This window comes from Lycium ferocissimum, unplaced genomic scaffold, assembly GCF_029784015.1.
Source record: "Lycium ferocissimum isolate CSIRO_LF1 unplaced genomic scaffold, AGI_CSIRO_Lferr_CH_V1 ctg3753, whole genome shotgun sequence".
Classification (NCBI taxonomy): Eukaryota; Viridiplantae; Streptophyta; class Magnoliopsida; order Solanales; family Solanaceae; genus Lycium; species Lycium ferocissimum.
In genome coordinates this window covers 27,501-51,385 of record NW_026725483.1, presented here as the reverse complement: position 1 = coordinate 51,385, position 23,885 = coordinate 27,501, and the positions used below count along the sequence as shown (strand labels likewise).

The window sequence follows — 23,885 nt, the reverse complement described above, 5'->3', positions numbered from 1 at the left end:
ACAGGTCTCCTTTACCGGGGGTTCCCACAGAGAAGTCTTGCTCTGGCTTGCCAAAAGCGTTTAATATTGAGAATGTTGGATGTATTACACACTGGTGGAATTGCGTAAGTAATAAGGCTTTTAACTAGCTTAGTGAATCGATTGTTACTAGTAAATAGAGTATGTTTTTGTTGGCAGTGAGTAAATCTTTGATTCAGAGTCAGCGTATAGGCCGACAAAAAATGCTTTCCCGTTCAGAAATCTGAATCCTATCTGTGGGGCCTCCCCTTCATGTCTACGTGAGGACTGAAGAACGAGTGAATCTTGTTTTAGGGTTTATGCCCATTGCCGATCATGTGGTCAGTTTCCCCGCTTTCGATTCCGACCAAGATTGACTTATTATTCCTCCTCGTCCATTAGTTCAGTTCCTTAGTTCAATCAGTCCCTTCCTCAAAACCTATTTCCGCAAGTGCCACTGCTCTTATTCCACAATATGGGATTGTTGGTTTCACATGCCACCCCTTTCATATAAAAAAATGGAATTGCAATCTCCATTCTACAGCTGCTCTGATGTCTCGCCTGCCTGCTTGGTTATAGGGCTATAAGTGAGCAGGGCTTTTGAAAATAGAGAGGTAGAGCAGCTAGGAGCTCAATATTGGAAGAGCGCCCTCTCTTTTCTTCGGGAAATCGAGTTCGCTGGGCTGGTTCCCTGTCCCCGATATGTAACGAAAAGATTGATTGGTTTACCGCATTCATTCATGAAAGCACTTGCCTCTCTCTGGTGGGCCTTTACCTTTCAAATAGAAGAGAGGTAGTCGCAGCAGGAGAAGCACCCCTAAACCCCTGAGATCACTCGACCCCGACCGGTCAATCTCCTGTCATTGCTATCTCGTGCGCGAAGGGTTGCCCATGCTCCTAATTAAGTCCATCCGGGTCTTCCTTCCATCTTTAAATGTTGGTTCAGACTCAATCGGCTGTCCTCTCCGATTGGCGAACGTCGAAAGAGAAGGCGGAGGAAGGAACTGATTGCATTAGTCTCAGGTCAGGGACATAGCCATGTATTACGAGATTAGGCCGATCAGAGAATGCCAATTATTAATTAATAATAAAAGAGGTATCGAATCTTTGCTTTAACAACTTTCAAAGTTGCACTAGCATTAGCAGGAGGAGGAGCACTAGTAGAAAGAGCCTCTCTCAGATGTCCATAAAGATGTTATCCAAGTTATTCAAAAGGAAGTCGATAAAGATTCATCCCCTGCTCTTAGTGCTAGCTCTTTATGCCTGGCACTGAAGAAGAAAGATCAGATGCGCCAACTCTGCTCTTTGCATGTTTTCATGAATCATTGGACAATGTTTGCGACGTGAATCGAGGCTAGGTACGACCGATTTCTATTGAATTAGCCCCAATTTCTATAATAATGTTTATCAGAATCGCTAGTTGTAATAGATCCGCAAGGGAGAAGAAGGCGTCGCTGCCCCTCTGTTGTCTCGCACACCAAGGCAAAAAGAGATTCAACAGTCGGCTGGGGAACCGGAATCTAAGCATACCAAGACTCAGGATAAGGAAGGGTAAGGCATCTAAGAATAAGGCAGGTAGACCCATACTCAGGCAAGAAAGAAAGTCTCTTACAGAAAAGGCAGGAAGAAGAGGCCCTCGCTCTACAGGAAACCTAATAGAATGGGCTACTTCTTAAGGTGGAATGGACCACTTATCATAGAAGAATCTTTCTTACATCGATTACTGACTATACGGACAAGGCAAGTCAAAGCAAAGCCGATGCACCTGATACGACTAAAAAAGAGAGCAATGGTCCGAAACCCCAAGCAATTGACCAGGAGAGGATCATCGGGAATGGACTAAGGGCCTACCAACCCTTTCTTAATCTAAGGCATCTACCCCTGGCAGAAAAGAAGACGGAAAGAAAGCCGATTGATACCTTAGCTTTGAACCAGCTTCTTCAATCCTGCTGCTCTTCTCCCTCTATATAGCGCGGGTAGCTTGCTTCCAAGCCACTGGCAGGAACCAGATAAGGAACAAGAGAGAGAAGCAGCTCAATTTCAAAGGTTAGGCGCGATAGCCACTCGTGCAGAAGGAGATGTTTGGGAGAAAAGCCCCGTCTCATGGTGCTTTTGTTAGGAGTTCCCCCTCTCCGGTATATTTTACTGTGGCAACCCTGATGGAGAAGATTGTTGGCCCCCTCTCTGCTGGTTCTCTCAGACTAGCATCAACTGATGTTAAGGTTAACCCAATAGTCAGGTTTCATTACTTCCGAAATCCTGGTGATGGATGTGGAGAGGTGTGTGAACAGAAAGATTCATGATGTACAACAAAGCCGCTCCATGTAGGAATTCAAGTACCAACAAGAGTTTGGTCCTATATATTTCAGGTATGTTGGACCTTCATTGCCTGCTGATCTATCCAATGATTTTCTGATGGGATAGTTCTGTCGTTGTGACCACAATATCGCATTACCATGGCGGCTGCCTTGTTGGGAAAGTGGTTGATAGGAACTTAAGACTGGGTGGGGCACTCAGAGTTGTTGATGGTTCAACCTTTACTGTGTCACCGGGCACCAATCCGCAGGCTACTCTTTTGATACTTGGCCGCTAAGTGCTTTAATATGCGTTGGATATTGCACAGAAGTGCGATTGCGACTAATCGGGAGCTTGCGTATGTAAACGAAAGAGTAGACATCCCCCTTGATAACTGAATGCAAGCGAGGCTGGACCTAGATTCGCGTATGTAAGTGAAAACGAAAAGAAAGGGGAAGAGGAGCTCAAACAAGGTTCAAAGATCCCCTCCCCAAAGTATGGTTTAAAGAAAGCCTTTCGGGTTAGTGAGGAACATGATAGTGAAAGAGAGAAGAAAGGAAATCCGTTTATGGCGGCTTACCTTCGTACATTCAAGAACAGTTGTGACTCCTTGGCATCAATCAATGCACCGGTGTCCCAATCTGATATGTTTACATTCCTTCTTGCTGGCCTGCCTTCGGACTATGAAAGCTTTGTCACTACGGCGAAGCTTCAACGACCAAAACCAACTATGGCTGAGCTTCGGTCCAGCTTGTTGTTACATGAGTCTTGCCTTCAGCAGATGCATCCTATTACTATATTGATGATCTTGTATACTAACCGAGTCCGCACTCGCCCGAGAACACGTACGTCCTCCCTGTAATTGTCTTGTCTTTGTTATGGTTTCAGGGCCTACGTCTACCCGTATGGAGCCACCATCATTCGCAAGGCTTGCTTTACATTGGACCCGATGTTGAGCCTCTCATAGCCTAGTACCGGTGAACTAGGCAAGCGACCCTGCAAGGCAGCCAGCCTTTCTGCAAAATCAATGTCCGCCTCGCCGCTGCTTTCGGGTGATTGGAGAATAGCTGTAAGGAATACTAAACGAAAGTATGCAGCGAGGCAAAGCCGATTGAGAATATGACGGTTAGCCCCTCGGCGCTTGGGAGGCATCCTATTTAATAAAGATTCTTCCTCTAGTCGAATAGAGTATTAGTCCGCTCCATTCTATTCCCCATTATTTCACTTTCTCGCTATTCGAAATATCATAAGAGAAGAAAGCTGGCAGGTTGGATCCTAGGGTAGATTCCTGCTGTTGAATGATCGACTAGCTTCCTCTTTAGTTGTTTGATATTGGGTTCGTGTTCAGTGTACCGCTCTTTTTATATATGAAATTCCAACTTTTTTTTTGAGCCCTTTTTCGTTTGTGCATCTTTCTCCCATGCTTTCCGTTGGTCAACAACCAACCAAAGTGCTCTATACTTCTTCACTACTCGTACAGGCTTGACGGAGTTAAGCTGTATTGAGGGAATCGCTTTGTCGCAATCAATCAAGAATGCCTCAACTGGATAAATTCACTTATTTCACACAATTCTTCTGGTCATGCCTTTTCCTCTTTACTTTCTATATTCCTATATGCAATGATGGAGATGGAGTACTTGGGATCAGCAGAATTCTAAAACTACGGAACCAACTGGTTTCACACCGGGAGAACAAGATCCGGAGCAACGACCCCAACAGTTTGGAAGATATCTTGAGAAAAGGTTTTAGCACCGGTGTATCCTATATGTACTCAAGTTTATTCGAAGTATCCCAATGGTGTAACGCCGTCGACTTCTTGGGAAAAAGGAGGAAGATGACTTTAATCTCTTGTTTCGGAGAAATAAGTGGCTCACGAGGAATGGAAAGAAACATATTATATTTGATCTCTAAGTCCGTACATAGCAATCCTGGGTGGGTCATCACTTGTAGGAATGACATAATGCTAATCCATGTTCCACACGGCCAAGGAAGCATCGGTTTTTAATCTCATTATGACTTGGTCGTTCGGAAGAGCAATTAATTCGATCAGAATAGTGGAATGGAAGGCAGTAAAAGAATTGTTTACTCCTTTCTTTTCCAATCGCCCCGCGAAGACAGACGCTCGGAAAGGTTCTCGAGATTCTCAATCGCTCTTTTTAGTGGGGAGGAATAGTGCGGGAAGGGAGCGAGACCAAGCCGAGCCACTAGTAGAGTAAGCCCTTCCCACGTGTCAAGTTTCATATGAATAAATGAATGCAGCCTCAACCAGAGAGATCAACCTGCGCCTTTGAGTTGAGGCCGCTGGCGGCGCAGAACGAACTAATCCGCGACCAGCAAGTTTTCCGAAAGCGAACTGAATGGAATTGTTACTTTCCAAAAATCTTGCTTCAAATCAAAGAAAGAAGGTCTATTTTCCCACGTAGTTCGTCGGTCAAACCAACGATTCTCTTCTCAAAGTAATAGGGAGAGTCTTTTTCTAGTTAGACTTCTATCAATGGAATGAAAGAACCATCCCTTCCTATTTCTTTGTTTGTCCTGTCAGATAGAAAGAAAATGTGACCCCAAAGAGCCCTTCTTTACTTTACTACTTTAGGGGGTGGGGGTGAAGGGGGGGTTTACATAGAACCGAGGCAAAGTGGTTTATGATTGAATCTCAGAGGCATTCTTATCATTTGGTAGATCCAAGTCCATGGCCTATTTCGGGTTCACTCGGAGCTTTGGCAACAACCGTAGGAGGTGTGATGTACATGCACTCATTTCAAGGGGGTGCAACACTTCTCAGTTTGGGCCTCATATTTCTCCTATATACCATGTTCGTATGGTGGCGCGATGTTCTACGTGAATCCACGTTCGAAGGACATCATACCAAAGTCGTACAATTAGGACCTCGATATGGTTTTATTCTCTTTATCGTATCGGAGGTTATGTTCTTTTTTGCTCTTTTTCGGGCTTCTTCTCATTCTTCTTTGGCACCTACGGTAGAGATCGGAGGTATTTGGCCCCCAAAAGGGATTGCGGTTTTAGATCCTTGGGAAATCCCTTTTCTTAATACCCTTATTCCCCTTTCATCCGGAGCTGCCGTAACTTGGGCTCATCATGCTATACTCGCGGGGAAGGAAAAACGAGCAGTTTACGCTTTAGTAGCTACCGTTTCACTGGCTCTAGTATTCACAGGCTTTCAAGGAATGGAATATTATCAAGCACCCTTCACTATTTCGGATAGTATTTATGGTTCTACCTTTTTCTTAGCAACTGGCTTTCATGGTTTTCATGTGATTATAGGTACTATTTTCTCGATCATATGTGGTATTCGCCAATATCTTGGTCATCTGACCAAGGAGCATCACGTTGGCTTTGAAGCAGCTGCATGGTACTGGCATTTTGTAGACGTGGTTCGGTTATTCCTATTTGTCTCTATCTATTGGTGGGGAGGTATATGAAGGAAGGAATCAGTGGATTGAGGAATGAAAGCTCGAAGACAAAGAGAACCGGGCTTTTCCAAAGAATTACTGCAGCTTTCCCACTCCCTTTGATTATCATATACAAAAAGGTCTCTTCCACTTTCCTACCAAATCTCTCTCTATTCTGGCACATAAATGAAGGGATCGAAGAGATTATGGCAGATCATGTTCACCAAGAAATGACCCGAAATTGGATCTTGGTCTATTTGAGATTGTTCCTTTTAATCGTAATCAAAGATGTTTTCTTGTCTCTCGTTTCTTTTCTGAAAAAAAAAAGAACCTAATGGATCGAACTCATATGCTGTACCTGGTCGTTTAAATCAGATCTCTATTTCGGTACAACGAGAAGGGGTTTACTATGGTCAGTGCAGTGAGGGTACTTGTAAATCACTAGGTAGCCATACAACACTCGTCCCAAGTTTGACTTAGCCCAAGCAATGCCCAAAGACTCCCATTTCTTTCTTTCTTGGTCAACAACCAAGCACATTTCCAACAAGTCTCTCTTCTTTTTTTGGGGGGGAGCAGACAAAGAAAATAGAATCTTCCAATTTCTGAGAAACAATTCATTTCGACTCTATTATGGAAATCCTACCCCCAGCGATCTTCACTTTATGCAAAGTTCCACTTCTTCGTTCCCTTCCATTAGTAGCTCTGCTACCCTTTCTTCAACTAGGTCGGACGCGCAAAGCGCTCCACCTGACTTAGAACAGTTATTTGATGGCATCTGCCAAAAGAGCGCGGAGTTGCTTCGACTCAGAGGTAGGGAATTACCTCCGGAGTGGAACATAGCAGATCTTGTTCAGACTGTTATGGGAGACGATGCTTTTCGAATTCCAGGACACCTCCAAGATATCTATTACGATGTTCTTTTAAGGGGGTGTTCAAGTCGGCTTTTAGAGGATCTCTGTAGTTTTCTCGAGTTAATCCACTATGTCTTTTAGTATGAGAGTCCTTAGTAGATGTATGCTTTTCGCCCCTTTCTTTTTCCCGTGCTTTTTGTTTCACAGTTTCGTTGCTCTTCTTTTATGTACCTCTCTCGATTGATAAAAAGACACGTTCGGGAGCTGGGAGGGCCTATCGTGATAGGGGACTCTCTTTTCACGGTAGGCGAAGGTAAAGCGGGATCAGCGGCGGGCTTACCTTCCCCCTTCGGGGGGTTTACATAGTTGATCGTCAAATTTCTTGTTTTCTTACTCTATCTGGCTATTGAACCTGGTTTCCCTCTGCCTATGGTAATAGAGAGTTAGACAGCTTAGAGAGCTCCTCAAAGGGCTAGTTCTCACTCAGTCTTCCCACCTTGCACCAGGCTCTCCATCTAGTCTATCAGTAAGCATTGGCTAAGCGAAATCTCTTTGTCTTTTCAGTCTTCGATTGGTCCAGTAAAGAAGGAAGATAGGAGGGCATCCGTGTATCTAGCCCTTAGGTACACATTACAGGTTCAAATCCTCTATCTTTCAAAGGCATTCATCATCCAAGCTTGAGTGCACAATGCGGCTTGTCGTGCGAACTTGTGATGCAACGATCAAGAAGGTAGAGAGACAGTCGATTAAGCATACTGCGGTCACTGCGATGGTCACAAGCTCTCACTAGAAGGATCGGAACACACAACAGTAGCCCAGGCTTAGGTTAGGGCGCATGATCTCATTGCAGGGCTTGACCACTCATGCTCATCTCGATAAGAAGACTAGACTTCGTTCGCTAGGGCAGCTGATAGCTAGCTTAGGCTTCTCGGCCAGTTTCCCCTGTATTGATCCATTGTGTTAGCCGGCGAAAGTGGGCATGCTTTCATCGCTTCCGTGCTCCTAGTTTTCCATTGCATTGAGGAACGTGATGTCCTACGGTCAAGTCAAACGGAATCTTTGTTAAGAATATTATCACATAAGTGTTTGTAAATGAAGAAAGGATTTTAGATTGTTGAAAGAAGAACCCTAAGGCCAGAGTGAGAAGAGTTATGACCCGATAGCTCTATGCCTACGGTTCCTTGTTAGGGGTTCATATAACATCTAAAGCTAAAGAGTTTTTGGGGTCCCCTATACTTTTCCTTCTAAGGCTTCATCCCGGGAGAAGGGAGTTAAGGTAACAAGGATCGTTGAGTAATCCTACCTCAGGTATTTTCCAATCGAGATTCTTGTATTGCTAACCCTACGAAACCTAATGTAGCTCATGTAGCTATGAGGCTAAGAGTTCCTTCGGGGAGTAAGGATCAGAAAGTGACTCATTCGTCTTAGGGAGTTAGCTTCCTGTAGCTGGGATTGCGTTGCAAGAGTTCCTACGGCTTCGTCTAACTATACTTTGGCTTCGTCTACGTCTAACCAACAGCTTTGCCTTTCGACTTTGATCCGCCTATGAACCTTGGTTCACGCTCTACGTATCTTATTCTTTCAAGCCCTCTTAATTCTGTCCGAATTGCTTGCTTCCTTCCCTTCCTGACCATTCGATTCGCCTTGACTCCACAGGGCTGCAAAAAAGCGACTGGGTTAGTTTGGCCTTTAAAGCTGACCGAAACACGTTATACCTAACGAACTAGCGTAGCTGTGGGACTCTCGCTAGTATTGACCTCCTGGACTAGTACCGATGGTGGCTCCTCGGAGGAGTCTTTGTTTAGTTAGGAGTAGGTTCTTGCAACCTTAACGCACTAACGAAAAACCGCTTCCAGTTTGCAGCTGATGAAAGTCTGTCCTTTCATTACAGGCATCGGGGTGATCCGCTTCGGGACAACCTCGGCCACATGGGCACTGGTAGTGAATTGATCACGGTAATAAGTCCGGATCGAGGAAAAATCAAATTCATACTTGAATCCCACTAGCTCACCGAAAACTAGGCCTTTCATCCCTGTTTTTCTAATCGGACTCAGAGGGAGGTGAATTCGCTAATTTAGGCTTTTTAGTCGGATTCTCTAAGGCTTGAAATGGAGTGATTAGATTGATTTCTTTCCTTATGTGGGTTTGCCTCACTTTCGTAGTCTCTCATTCAATTCATCCCTACCCTATCGTAGGAAATTGCGTAGGAAAAGGAGTCCCGTACCCTTCTAATCGGAGAAGGTGCATTTCCTTCAACCTTTATGCTTTTCAACTTGAACAGCTTTTCCACAGCAAGGAATTCTTTTTTTTGTTGGGAGGGTGGATCCTATAAGAAACTTGCCCCTTTTGGTCGGAATGCCTATCAATCTTGGTGGTCTCGTAGTACACGTCTCTTTTTATCAGCCTTCGAATACTTCCGGGCTTCCCTTAGCTTTTAGGTGGATTCAGTCTCTCCCTCCTAAAAAAGAGAAATAGTCAAGGGAAAGGAGCCCACTTCGGAGTCGCTCACAGGAGAAGCACTGCCCTTTTCTCTTTTCCCTATCGACTTCGATAAGACTAATAAGTCAGGACGAGCTCTTACTTAGAGAGAGTTAGTTGGGTAGGGTCAATAGCTCTAAGATCACATCGGATTCTAACCCTCAGGTGACTTCACTCGCTTTAGAGACGATTAAAGACTAACAAAGGCAGGAGAGACGGAAACAAAGCAAGAAGTCATCGTCGCATCATACCGGGTTAAGAACTTACGCTTAGTGAATCCCCACTCAAATATCGTATGTAATGTAAGGAAATCCTCTCTGTTAAAAGCGGATCTTTCTAAATGACTTTCTGAAGCAAAGACTAGAAACCGAAAGAGAGAGAAGACAGTCAGTCCAGCTAGCAACTGAATTTCATGCTTTCAAGCTTAATGCGTTCATTCCCTCTAGGGTCATTGAACTAGTTGAATGGAATTCCTTCCCACGCGTATTTAATGCCAAAGCTCAAAGTCGTTTGATCCCTTTAAGGAGTGAGGGAGCAAAAGAGAGTAATGACATCGTACCGTACCCCTACCCTAGAAAGGGTAATGTGATTAGCTTGCTTGAACGAATCCGCTCTCTTTGCTGTGAACAAGAGGAAGCTCTGCAGATGAAGCAGGCGACGGGTAAATGCTTTTTTTGAGTTCATACCAGGATCCAAGGAAAGGCTTTTTGCTCACCCCGCGAAAGGCGCATGGGTTGACTCTATTTCTTTCTATGAGTTAGCAGGTGAGAAGGAAAGACTAGTGCTTAGAAATCCGGCTGACATTGAACTTAAACTAGCTGCTGCCATTGAAAGAGAAGAGAGCTCCGTGACTTCCGGGCGACGCTCTTTTCCGGTGCAGATGAATAAACCGGTATTTTCTCTTTCAGTTGCTGCTCCGGGGAAAGAAGTGGAATTTTCTTTGGTAGTCTCGTACGTATTATAAAGAAGAAGATTCCCGTGAGAGGGTGGATGTAATTCAGCTCGAACGAAGTGAGAGGGCGACTGAAAAGGAGGCTCGACCTACAGGGAGAGGGAAAAGGCAAGGAACTTTCAACAGGCATGGTACGAGAGGAAAGAGACCAGCCTTAGGCCTCTTCAGCTAATAGATGCGTCAAAGACCGTTGCCAGCTACTGCTAGTCGCAAACAAGCCCTTCCCTTCTGGGCTAGGAGTGAAATGCCCTCGATCGACTCGGGGCTAAAAGCCCTAATGAAGAAAAAGAATTGTCCTAAGATTGCCTACTTAATCCGGTACTTTCTTCTTCCCCAAAAACAGGAAGGTTTTGTCCGGATTTCTTACTATCTTCGGTACTGCTTTTGTTTTGAGAAGAATGAATCTCAAGTTTCATCCTCAGGTTCGGTAGGGGGCGTAGGAACGGATAGCGCTCTTAGTTAGCTTAGGAGCGGAGGTACGAGACAAAAAGGGGAGTTTCCCTCGACTAAGCAGTTTCCACTAGACCTTTGGCTAATAGTTTAGTTGTTCCCAGAGGAATTCAATCTGGGCAGCTAGAAAAGGAGAGGGGCGGTGTGTACAAGGCCCTGGAAGGAATTCACCGCCCTATGGCTGACCGGCGATTACTAGCGATTCAGGCTTCATGCAGGCGAGTTGCAGCCTGAAATCCGAACTGTGGACGGGTTTTTTGGAGTTAGCTCACCCTAGCAGCGGAATTGAATCAGAAAGCAAGACAGAATAGGCTCTTACTGCTCTAGAAAGAACTTCCCTTGAATCAACTGCTATTGATATTAGCTCAGGGACTTCGGTGCCTTAAGCGGAAGAGGGGATTTCTTTCTCTTTCTGGCTGCTACGCTCCTTTCTTATTCTTTTTTTCTCTCTCTGAAGTGAGTGAAGTCAAGCTAGCCTCAGCAAATCGGACATAAGCAATAGACCTAAATCCCCAAAGAGGATAGCGATTCTCTTCCAGTGCTTTAATGTTGAGTTCAAAGAGTAACCTATAAGAAAAAATGGTAGGAATACCCGGAACCTAGCTCTATCGGAACTTACCTCAGCGACTTTCACTTCCTATCGGCTTCGGACCGAAAGAGAGTGAGATGGAATCCAGAAGAGATCTAGCATTAGGCAATCTTTCGTTGAAAGTCATTTCAGTCATCGATTGACGTCAGCAATTCGCGAGGGTCATTATAGCCATTGGTTGATCAAACAAAAGTGAATGACTCGTTCGTTAGGGACCTGGAGATTGACTGAGTTGGCCGGGTCTCGTAAGAGCAGATTGATTAGGTCGGCTACTCTTCCCAGATCTCAGAGAATGATTTAATTCACCATACAGATTCTTGCTTCCCTTACAACATACATTGAAATCAACGGTGTTGAAGCAAGAGGGGAAACGAAAGGTGGAGCAGTTGGCGCAGTTAGAGGGAATTGCAACAGTTGCTGGTGAACGGGTCTATTTGCCTTCTCGGGTGGTTCGATTCAGTCAACTCTTTCTGACACGAGGTAGATAAATAGATAGGAGAGTGCTTTCAAGAACAGCGAATGTTGAAAGCCAGAGTAAGGCAGTTCTTTCTATCAAGTTGATGACTAGGGGAAATCTCAATAGACAAGGAAAACAAGGGCTGTGGCCGGATTGAAGAGAAGAAGACCCATAAATCATCAATGATTGCTTCAGTTTTATGTGCAATGTCCTTCACTCTACATCTCCTTATTATTCTGCAAATGAAAAAGAAGTAATTGCAACGTACCGAACTCGAACCATATACGGCGATCAGCTCAATTGAAAGAGAGGGCGCGGTGGGCATACAATTCTTCTATTTCATTTCTTGCCTGTTGCACTGCGTGATAACAAATTGCATTTATTGATTGGATTCGGGCCTAACTCGCACTGCTTTCAAGAGCTAGCTTTCACACTCCTTCTCTATATAAGACCATAGCTGAAACAAGACAGCTGCACTGGGATACTAAGAAGTAAAGCGCATCCACAACTGCCGCAGAAAGAAGAGGAGCATCTATACTATCTTCCGCAACTTCCGAAAGAGCCACATCAAGAACAAGAGCTGGTACCGCATGTGCCGCAGGACAGGCAGGAATGGGATATATATATATATATTTGAAACAACAATAGCAAGGAGATTCGCCAACAGGAGAGGACCCATTCTTCCAGATGAAAGAAGAGCCGATGGAAGAAGAGAGCGTCGAAGGGCGAGAATCCTTAAGCAAGGGCGGGGGCAAGGAATCCAGAGCGAAGGACAAGCGTTAAGATCCAAAATGTTCGACTATTTATGTCTTCAAGTGCAAAAGAAATAGCTTGCGTAAGAGCTACAATTGTTTCAGCGGGAGCAGTGGTATTGGAAACGTCCTTAGGTCTTTGATTCATTCCTTGGCAGCTACCTTAACCCGAGGATCAAGCTTACCAGAATGCTCCAATTGAAGTAGTTGATCCAACACAGTAATGACCTTCAGTAGTGCTTCTTCCCCGCTCTGTACAGTAATAATAGAGGGCAAGCTCGCATTAGCAAGGCAAATTGACTTGAAGCAATAACTCTTAAGGGCGGGAGTGAATGCACCATTGGGGGATGGGGCACGAAGGCTAAAAGAAAAAGTAAGGTGCGAAGGGCACTCCTTAAACCGCTTTATAGTTGAAGATGGAGGTGAGGGAAGACAGAAGGAATAGCATGATTAGTAACCTCTTGCAGCATTCTTCTTGTATTAGTATGAAATAAGACTAGAAAAAGAGAATTCCTTTTGGTTAAGATAAAGATTAATGGATAGAAAGATTCATGGGTCGAAGCGAAAGGAGCTCAGCTCAGGGGCCTGTGTGCCTTGTTTCCAAGATCCGGTGGATAGCTTTCATATTCCCTCGGGCTTTCATTCAGATGGAGGGGCAGTCTTAATTCATCAACCAAAGATGAAAGTAAGAGAGGCAATTCTTAAGATTCTTTGATCCCGAAAGCCCAACACTCGGCCTAGGAATTCTTGTCCGAACCTTCCATCCGTAAGCCAATCAATCGAAAAGACAAGACAAGTCGGCCATCATTCGACACCTTCCACCGATAAAGCATGCTATCAAAGGAAAGAGTCACCCAAGAAGGCATTTCCAACCGAAACTTCACCTGTCGCAGAACCGTAACCCATCACTTGGCCTCTCCATGAATGTGCATGCCTAGATCTTCGTCATTCTCTTCCACCGAAAGCAAGAATGGCATAATCAATCGCATCTGCAACCGAAACCCAAGCTGGCGAATAAGCAAGTGATTGGTCTTTTTTAGTCTTTATTAGCTTGATCGGCAACTGGGACACAAACGAAGGAGCTTTTAGAATGACTTCAATTGGCACACACAACATTACCCCAACTCTTCCTTAGCCTCTTAGACTGCCTTGCCTGACCTTGAGCTCTTCGCTTCGTGCCTTACTTCTGCTCTAACGAGAACTCTAAGATGAGGGAGTTAGAAGTCGGATTTGAAGCTGGACTTTCCCTATATGACATTTCTTTAAAGTCCGCTTCGAAGCTTCCAGGTTTACTTGTTTTATATTATGGTTATAGAGAATAACTCGGTCCCTTGCTTCCATTAGTCAGGCGCAGGGATCTCATCTCTTTAGCTAGAATTATTCCTTTTGCATATATAGTCGATAAAAAAGAAATGATTTGACTTTCCCGTAGCTTTCTTCAAAACTCTTTCTTTTCTGTTTTCTTCTCACCTCATAGTTTTGAAATGAATGTCTTTTTTCTTCTTGCTTCGCCTTCGCACAGAAGAACGAAAGGAGAAATCAATGCTCTCTAGCCGGGATATCTCACGTGTCCGATAACGATAACGACGCTATGGCCTTAGGTCATCTTTCTGTTCAAGCAAACTACGGGGCTTTTAGTTTCGTTTCATCTAGTCTGTATGCAAAGAAAACGAGCATTCGATAAAAAAGGACTCCGTTACGTTAAGGGAATCGAGGTTGACTGCTTGTCTATCTAGGTGAGTATCGAACATGGTCTCTTTCTACCGCTTGTGAAAGCATTCCTTCCAAATCAAATGTTTCGAGGCCCAATCGTCGGCCAGCTCCACAACAAGGAGGTTTTGTTACCGCCAGTTGCTGGATGGTTTCATTACGATGAATGAAGGAATCCATCCATTCATTGCATTTCTCTATCTCAGGAGTCGGGTTTATCGAGTTCGATATGGTGAAAGTGGGTTCTGGTCCAGATTCCTGGATAGGTTGTGTTTCACCCGGTGTAATTGATAAGTCGATGTATCAACACAGCCCCCTTTGAAGTCTTAGTGTTCCGAATGCTTATTTCTCAAGCAGTAGGAGAAAGCCCGTACTTTTTCATTATACCAGCGGAAGCTCCGGGTAGATTTATTCCACCAGCTGCAGCAGCTGTCGATTGATAGGCGACCCTATCTCTATTCAGAAGGAGGAGTGGTCATCGAATAAGGTTTCCTTTCCTGTACTTTTTTGAATTTCCCTATTTGATCTAGTAAGGGGAAAGGCAGACCGCTTACCATAAACAGAAGATCGATATCGCACAGAAGGCCTGATATCGCCCTATTTGAGATACTGATTCAAGTTATAGTACTTCCTCAGAGCGATTGAACTAGCCTTTTGACTAAATAGATATGGGCATAGAGAGGGAATCCTGAACTACAGGAAAAAAGGAGAGCTACTTGCCAGCAGAAGGAAAGGAAGAAGCAAAAGCTTTCGCATGTAGTCACTCACATTATCTGTACTTTACCTAAGCCTGTTAGTGCAGCTCAGCTGGAAGAGATTCTAAGCGAGAAGCAGTACTGAACCGGAGCCACATCGAGTTAGTTCCCCTCAAAGCCTTCTTCCGAACTTGCCAACAAGTGCTTATGAAAGCAGGTCGGTGTGAATGATAAAGTCTTAAGTCAGTCTTTCTGGAACGCCACATCCTAGAATAGCAACATCCTTCTTATTACAGCACAAACCACAAAAAAGGAATTGCCTATAGAGAGGAAGTAGGCTTTAGACAAAAAGTGCCTCTTGTGCCCCTAGTAGGGAAAGCAGCTGAGATAGAGAGAGCAGCTCTCCCAACAAGCCCTTTATAGATTTCTAGTCGGGAATAGAGCTGTGGCTTAGATCCCCTGATCGAGTAATGGGCTTTGTTTTTCTCTCGTTCACGTTGATAGCCCCGGTTCAGTTCAAGCTGCTGCGAAAGAATTTGTCGAAGTGGTGGAACGAGCTTTCCTATTAAAAGCTGCTAGGTGAATCCCTAAAGTAGATTAGTTCGATCAGCAAGACCCGTCTCCGCAGCATTGGAATCAATATTTTGCTTGGCATAGTTGCAGTACGACTTTCCTGGTCTATTTAACTAACTGAAGCTAGCCGAGATCGAGAGCTTTCTTATCATGCAGCTCCTGGATTGAAAAGAAGCTGGTGGGCCAAGGCTTAAACTGCCAGACAGAGACGAGCTAGCTGGACTCTTACGTAATTGAGTATAGAAAGAGGAATCGTCTTATGTGCGGATTGAAGTGCGTGATAGAGATAGATGCTTCCGTAAGTTTACTTTTTTCAGGAAAGCGAAATTCTTTTAGTCTTCCAGGGGATCGAATCTTAACTAACTGACGTATTGTAATATCAACCAGCCTTCAGAACCAGCCGAGAATAAAATCAAAAGAAAGAAGATTGATTGAAAAAGCTAAAGTACTATTGATGGGCTTCATGCAGCTGGCTTTCACTCGAATCTTTTTCAGTGTGAAGGTTTTCTACTCCTTTGTCCTTTGACTCTCAACTCAATGCATCACAGACTGACGAGTCTAAGACAAGTTAGAAGAGCTAATAGAACTTGGCTTACTTCTTACTGAATGCCGTACAACACTGAGAGTTCTCCCGGTCCCGAGAGAACCCGGGATGTTAGCGATTAGTCAGTCCGGGTCCAGCTAGTCTTGCACTTCACTTTAAGACCGGTCCTTCAATTCAAACAAAGGCTTAGTAAGCACAGATTCCCTAGAAAGAAAGATTTCCTCTCTTACCCAGAATTCGAATGCGACGCGTCGACTGAATTTTGCACCTTCTCGTTCATTACATTAGGTTAGGAGATCTAACCAAGCACGCGAAATGCGACATTGACTCAAGAAAGGAAAGTCAATAAAAGAAAAAGCCAAACCTTAGAGTTCGCTGCCGGTACAGTGCCTATTCCTTATGACTTCTAGGCCTCTTCTAGGCTTTCTGCCTCTAAGCAAACTGAACCCACGGAACTCCCTTTGCTTTGTCTCGGGATCGACTCAATCAATGAGAACCACAGCGAAATGCTTCTGGCATGCCAAAGCAAGGTAAGCGATCGATTCTCTTTCCCAAAGTCAAATGCTACTGTACTGAGCCAAAGCTTCATGCCCTTCTTGAATTGCAATCATTGAGTTCAGATTCAGAGCTGACTGAATGGCTTCATCTTAATGAATAGAAGAATTCCCTCTTAGGGTTGGTTAAGGGGGAACTTCTGCCAATTCCATGACTTGACTGACTTCAGACTGGAATGAACCATCCAAGAAATCTTTCGCCCTAAGTAAGGTCTAACTTGCTTTCTCCCGGGATTCTCTTATATAACCAACCAAGCCAAGGGAAGGGGTAGCCCAGCTATTCGATTCGAGCTATAGAGAAAGGCCCAATTAGACCAAGGATCAGATAGGCAACTGAGTTTCAGTTTCAAAAAGGGAGAAAATCTCACTAGAACGAGGTTCAGTTCAAATCGGGTGGAAGAGAGCGGTTTAGTGGCTTTGGGGAGTCCATTGCATCAAGAGTATAGAGATTGATTGGGCCCAAGGACCCTTTTAGCAAACCAGGAATATAGTTAACAAAGAGGTATCTAAGTTGCTCCTTTCTTCAGGCTTGGCGAGGGGGAGGGGCGTACGGACCACTCCATTCGAAGTCTCACAAATGTTGCACCCCGGCAGCAAAGCGAACCACCGGAACTAAAGTCACGATTGCAGGCCTTCGGAGCCGGTGATCTGTTCGGCCTAAGATCCTCTCTCTTACTTGACGAAGCGCGCAAGCAATTTCTCCTTTCTCTTAGGGGTAGGACTTACTGAACAGCCACCCTGGTTGGTATTGGTGTGTGGGAATGGGAATGGCTTCCAAAATTCCCTTTAGCTCTACGGATGACTAACAAGGCAGGATCCAAGCGGTAGATGTCCCAGTGACGTCAACTCAAGGAAGATTCGAGGGGCGTTCAGCCACTTGACTGTAAGGAGAGGGGGCCTTCCGCTGCACCATAACACTAACTTGACTTTCTATTATATTAGTAAAGCGCTACCGCGCTACAACTAGCATAGCAGCCTGCGGAAAAAGCTCGTCAGCCCCTACTCCTAAGTTGGAGCAAGAAGCAAGGGATTGAGCGCATCTTTCCCCTTTCTATTAGTAGTAAGGTTATCAAAAGGCTTTCTGATTGCAGGGGCGCTAACGCGACCTTCCTTCAGCTGGCTGAAAGGCGCTTCACCTTAAGATTAAGAGAGATACTTTCTCTTGGTGATCGGTTCATTGGCAACGACAGATAGGCGCAATCAAAACATTGCTAATATGAGACCATCCTCCGCCCGCCGGAGAGATCAGTTTGACCAGGGCTCAAATCAGACTTCACCGAGTAATGAGAAACTTAGGACCTAGGTACGTAAACTTGCTAGTCGAAAAGAGATCTTCGCCTTTAGATATTCGTAAGGTAAAGCGCCGCGGTTCTCTCCATCCGATCGATAGTAAGAGCCAATACCTTCATGTGCCTTTACTGTTCGTCCCGGAGGAGCACCGAAGAACTTTCTTTCATCCCAGCGCATCAACTGATCCTTAAATGACTAATCCCTGGCTATGGAAGACGGGGCCGCTTGGCCAACTAGAAAAAAGACATCTTCCCTGCTCATCAACTTCACGCCGCCGTTCGTTTTCTACCGAGGTCGGGGTTTTTTTGAAGACAAATCCATCATTGAAGGGCTAGAGGCCGGATCGCTCACTCAACAATTTCTGCTTCTCCCAATGGGAGCCTTTACTAGTAAGGGCGCGTGGAACCGGGGAGGCGGATGGGACTCTATTTAAAGGCTTCAGGTCGAGCCCCCTCCCTTCAATAATGTCGAAGGATCACGAACGATATATAGCACAAGAACTTGACTTAAGTAATTTCTTAAGTCAGTCTCTTAGTGCCGACCTCGTATGTTCTCAGTCTTCAATTTCCCCTTTCTTGCTTAGTAAGGCGCATCCCTTTTCTTGCTCCTGCGCATTAAGGACTATACCACTATATACGCTCAGAAAAAGCTTCTTTTTCGCACCTTTACTTCCCTATGGTTATGGTATATCCCCTTTCTTATAGGACGAGCCATAGGAACCTATGAGATTGATTGAACAAGCCAACACAACAAGGCGAAGAAGAATCATCGAACTAATGGACGGACCACAATGCAAGTACTAGAACTCTTGAAATAGAGGAAGGACCTACCGACCGATTTCGAGAGCAGCTACAGTTCTACAATTTCCAGTTGACCGAGAAAGACCACACTTGTCGGAGACTTTTTTCCTAATTTCAAGAAATTCAGATCTATTCTCCCCCCCTCACCTGAAGCTACGAAAATCCTTATTGAATAAAAGAATCGTACGCACAAAGCAAGCAACGGAAACCTCTGCCTCAGCTCCTACAGATCAAAGCTAGGCCACACAAAAGAAGGAAAGGTAGGCATGCTAAGTAAATGACGATGGCGGAAGATAGCCTATCTAAGAGAATATGAAATAGCAAGTTCTTGAGAAGAAAAGAAGCTGTGAGGGAGGGCTCCCTTGGTGGAATAGAACGAGGAGTCCGATGCAAGGGAATTACCGGGTTTTGAAATATCCGTGGGAAGAGCGGAGCGAAAGTCATAAAGGAAATCCAACTCCCAGTCTCATTTACTGCAGCAAATAGAAAGAAGGGCAACCGAGCCCAAGGGAAAGCGAACCAAAGAAAAAATGGGAACTCACAAGAGTGGAAACCATAGCCATGCCATATGACTGACGAAATTCCTTAAGAAAGCGAGAGAGATCACTCGTAAAAGCAGATCCCCCTGCGCTCCTTGAATCTTTCTTACTCCGGCTACAGAGCATGCCACTATGCTTAACACATACAAATGTATAGCAGAACACTAAAGCAGGAAAGGAGGAAAGCAGCTTCAAAAGGAAAGAAAAGGGCAGAGCTCTATGCTCACTCAACCATGGGCTTTTTTCGATTTTAGGGCTACGGGGTGAAGAAAGAAAAGATCGGATTGGAATATCGATGACATCGTTATTATTGATTTGAAAGTGGCAAAGAGGGTAGCTTGCTTCTAGGCAGAAGCCTTGCGTCTCACACTTTGATGAGTGGAACCTCTTGTCCCCTCTAATCCGCTGTGTTCTTAGCGTGCGTGATCCGGTTATAGAGCCTATTATGGTTGTCGAATGGGCTTCCTCCAGTCATAATGATCTCGCACAACCAGCGCCTCTTCCACTGTTGATTTTGATATGTTTAATATAAAACACATGGGGGTTCGCTCTAGGAAGACCTGCGCCTACATATACTATATTCCATAATGACCAGCTCCTTCATGAGCGACTAGGTCAGTTCTACGGGATAGTCAATATTCCATTCGGGCATGCAGCGCTGGTCACCTTCACAAGCTGCAGGACCAGCCTACATACCCAACCAGAGAAAGCCTTGTACTCCACGAATCATCACGCACCACCAACCTACCAGAACGGGAAGTAAGATGAGCGGATGTCAAAGGATCTGGATAAAGTCCAATTGAAGGGTAGACTTAGGTTACACGCATACAATAATGGCTGAAAAGAGAGTAGCGAACGGACCAAGCACGATAGCGACGCGAACCATGGTCGAAAGTAGGCTCTTCTGAAAGAGAAAGATGAGGGAAACTGCTTGTCAGACAACGAGGTAGTGAGCATAGATAGGACAAGACGAGCTTACAAGAGTAAGAAAGTTCGCTCTAACGACGGAGAAGCCAACTAAATGACTCCTAGTTCATATAGATCTAACAAGCCAACCTACTCTAAGATAGACGAATCCAAGCGTTCGAGTTATGGAGCTTCACTTTATCCTTTTAGCGTCGCTAAGGGCAGAGATTGTAGCTAACACTGTCTCTTCCCCTTCCTTGCCCCATTTAATGCTTTTCCATCAACTGAAGCGGGAAGAGAAGGAATAAGGGAAGAGACCTATCTTTACTCTAGGAAAGGAATGCTTTTCACTACCATTGCTATTCATCAAAACATACTATCCAATTTTCAATAATTATCAATGTCAATGGTATAAACGAATATTTCTTTTGATGGAATAAAAAGGTAAAAAGAAATCAAGGCCGGGAACCCATACGCGCCCAACTCATTGCTTCCTTCTTTGCTTATCACAAGCAATCCCTCAAAGCAATGAATGCACTAAAAAGCACGCTATAGCATGAAAGAAGGTTTCTGCGTGACTAAATATGGTATTGAAAAAGGCTTCGTACGGCTTAGAGCCAAGGCGTTCATAGGTCTCCCGTCAGAGCTCCATCTAAGAATAGCTGAAAAGGCAAGGTCTAGAAGACCAAGATCTGCACCTTTCAACACTGCCGCTCATCTAACAGGATTGGCCAGAAAAGCAGGCGCATAAAGCGTAGCAGATGAAAGCGATTCCCCTACTAGGCACTCAACCAATGCAGAAATGCCCCAATAACTTGAATGGATTGATAGACTGGACCCTTGCCTTCCGACTGAACTAATAGAAGTTGGCTTGAGCTTGAATGAGCGTATCTTACAAAAAGGGTACCCTAGTCGCCCCGGTGGAATGCATTGAAGAAAGGAATCCATCTCTTTTAACCAACCCCTCTTACTAGATTGAGAAAAGGCGATCTCGATACGATCTTTCTAAACCAATCTATCACTGGAACGCACCATTCTATACTAGTATACTGAGTAGCGTGATCAAGTCAAGTCCTTCCTCCTTATTTCCGGATTTCAATTAGATTAATGTGCGCTCGTATGGGAGTAGAAGCCACTACTTCCTTCTTCCCCCGAGATGAACTACTCTCGCAAAGAACCTTCCTTCTATTCCTTATAGCGAGTTGCTTATTCTCTGGGTGCACAGAGGTTAGAGCTTTCTTCTTCTTTTTAGAAAGAGCCGCATGAAAAGTGGACAAGAAATCTTTGGCAGCTGCTAGAACGATAAAGACAAGGGATGTGGGATAATGGTAGGAATCGCTCCTAGGAAAGACTAAGCTGTCGGGGCACCCATTGAAGATAGATTTGCCCGTGCTACGGCCGGGAAATGAAAATCCCAGTGCCAGGGAAGAAAATCCTATTCTTCCTCGGATGGTACCATTGTCTCTGCCAAAGGGCTTCCCTTAGGGGACCTATTATACCACTTCCCGGAATAGAAGACAAGAAGGAGGTTTGACATCACTCGTGACACAAGAAGGTCAGCTCACCAAAGGGGGGAAGAAAGGTCAGCACTTGAGAGGCTTGCTTCGCTCAAAGGTGGGAAGAAAGGTCAGCACTTGAGACGCTTGCTTCGGTAGGAGTCAAAAAGAAAAGGCTCAAGAAGGAACTGCACTCGAAGAATGGAAAGGCAGGCTGCGAAGGCGCTAATACGATTGTTCTCGAAGCAAAGGCCCATACAATTACCTTTGACTTAGAACAATAATAAATAATAAGAAATATGCCCTTTGATCGCTACAAGTATGTAGCCACGTAAACGAAAAGAAGGCAAGCTATCTGATGAATTTGCTGAAAATGCCAATGCCGCATCACCACCTTTCTGAACACCTGACCTCTTGACTCAAAGTCTTGAGCCACGTAAATCAACCCCAAAGCTAAAGGAGTCCTTTTAGGATGAGGTTGATGCTTTTATAAGCCTTGATCGGAGCCTGGTCTGGGATCGAGAATTTTCCCTCTAATATCAAAATGACGAGTAGAAGGGCTCATCCCAGAAGTTTTTCCTAGAGGTGAAAGGGGAAGGGGCATTGGTACTTATGCAGGGTCGGGTTAAATGAGTTCCGCGGGTAAGCAATTCGGTGCAAGCTCCAGCTGATGCCATTGATGTAAAAAAGACATCTAGAATAGATCGAGCTAAATGTTGAATCATAAGTAGGAGGGATAGCGCTTCCTTTTCTCTTTATAGGTCTACTTCTTTCACTACTTATGCCTTATAGCGAGAAAAATAAGCTTCTTCCGGGACCGGAACATGGAGACCAAAAAGTTTTGACTTACCGCCACACCTTGCTTTTCCTTTATTACTATTACGTTCTGCCCTTACATCGTAAAAGTCAGGGTTAAGCTATAGAACTAGATACGTAAGAGAAAGAGAGGAGAGCAGAACTTTACTTCTCTGCTGAGGCATAAGCAATAGCAAACAATCTCTAACGTTGTAGTTTAAGTGGTCCGCTGTCTAACATCTTTCGTATCTTGTTCGTGTTCGGTGACCTTCGCTGAGGTTTTTGATCTACCTCCGAAACCTAAATCCATCTTTTTAAATGGCTAATGCCTAGATTAGGTCTTAAAAAAAAGGCTGTCCATAGAAAGAATTAACTCCAGGCTGGCATGGCTTTGAGGTTCACTCAAGATCCGGATTCCCTCTGGGATTATTAATTACGTATACATAAGGAATATTTAACAAAGCAGACCAGCACTTTTTATTCATTAATAGCCGTTACATGGGAATACATCAAATAGGAAGCTTACACACACATAGACCAGCCACACAACTAAACACAACATTACAAAGTTAACAACGGAAGCATTGAAGACTACTAGTGATACATGCAAACACACCCAAAAAAAGCAATCTACTTAGGATAGGAGTAGATCTCCACCAAACAAAGAAAAAGAAGAAACACACTACTTTGCGTCTACAGACACTTATTTAAACCTTCTAAAACAAAAAAGAGTCGACGGACTCTTCTATTCTACTCTCTCTGGGAATCCGAAGCTATGCGGGCGACCCGCGCAGTTAGTTCCCTTCGTTCCTGGAGGAGGGCCTCCTTCCTCTCTTCCAGACCGCGAATGTGGTTCCGGATCTGTTGCATCATATTTGCAACGGCCTCAGGGTCGAGAGGAGGCAAATGCTCCCAGAACAGACCCAGCCTTTGCTCCGATTGGAGCTTCTCCTCTTCTACTAGAGAGATTTCGATAGAAATTTCTTGAAGTCTTAGAAAAGAATCCATGGCTACACTCGTTTTTTTTTCATCATATTCCGTGCAACGGCCTCCTTGGAGGGTCGAGTTGTCTTAGGTTTCAGGCAAATGCTCCCAGAACAGACCCAGCCTTTGCTCCGATTGGAGGACACAATAATATCCTCAGAGAAGAGAGTACTTCTACTAGAGAGATTTCGATAGAAATTTCTTGAAGTCTTAGAAAAGAATCCGGTACAACCCTTTTTTGCTCCGTTTTCTAAGAGATTTTTCGATAGAAATCTCTTCCTCTTAGAAAAGAATCCATGGCTACACTCGTTTTTTTTTCCGACTTCTAAGTTCCTCTCCGTCTCCCTTTGCCAAATAGAGACTTCAAGAAGCTTCTATTTATAGGCCTTGGAGGCGCTTAACTCTTTCTTATTATTCGAAATAATTGTTGTCTTAGTTTCATGTTTCAACCCCGGCTTTTCATGAATATGGAACCCCATCCACTAGATTTTAGTGTGCTGAATAATTATCTTCGTACTCCAATCCGTACGAAAGGCCCCCTTTCTTTTGGCGGGTATCGCCACGTGGCTTAATCCCGGATCACTCCTTAAGGAATAGGACACAATAATATAGCGCACATCAGAGAAGAGAGTACCCCCTTTATTATAAGACAGGCCCCCCGCGTCCTTTCTTAAGAGATGGAGCAATCGTCACTCGACAGCTCAAAGCTGACCGGTACAACCCGCGTGCTTGCCTACTCGTCTTTCACCGGCCTATTTGTACCCAGCT

At 44.6% G+C, this 23,885-nt stretch overlaps 2 protein-coding genes across 2 annotated transcripts; both read left to right on the top strand.

The window, feature by feature from the left end:
* The first annotated feature begins 2,687 nt into the window (after positions 1 to 2,687).
* LOC132044161 (putative ATP synthase protein YMF19) lies at positions 2,688 to 4,297 on the top strand. The gene has a single exon (XM_059434654.1). It carries the CDS (start codon positions 3,827 to 3,829, stop codon positions 4,295 to 4,297), a length of 471 nt encoding a protein of 156 aa, XP_059290637.1. The 5' UTR covers positions 2,688 to 3,826.
* Positions 4,298 to 4,924: 627 nt separating this feature from the next.
* On the top strand, positions 4,925 to 5,876 carry LOC132044160 (cytochrome c oxidase subunit 3). The gene has a single exon (XM_059434653.1). The coding sequence runs from the start codon at positions 4,935 to 4,937 to the stop codon at positions 5,730 to 5,732; it is 798 nt and encodes a 265-aa protein (XP_059290636.1). The 5' UTR covers positions 4,925 to 4,934; the 3' UTR covers positions 5,733 to 5,876.
* Positions 5,877 to 23,885: the final 18,009 nt, after the last annotated feature.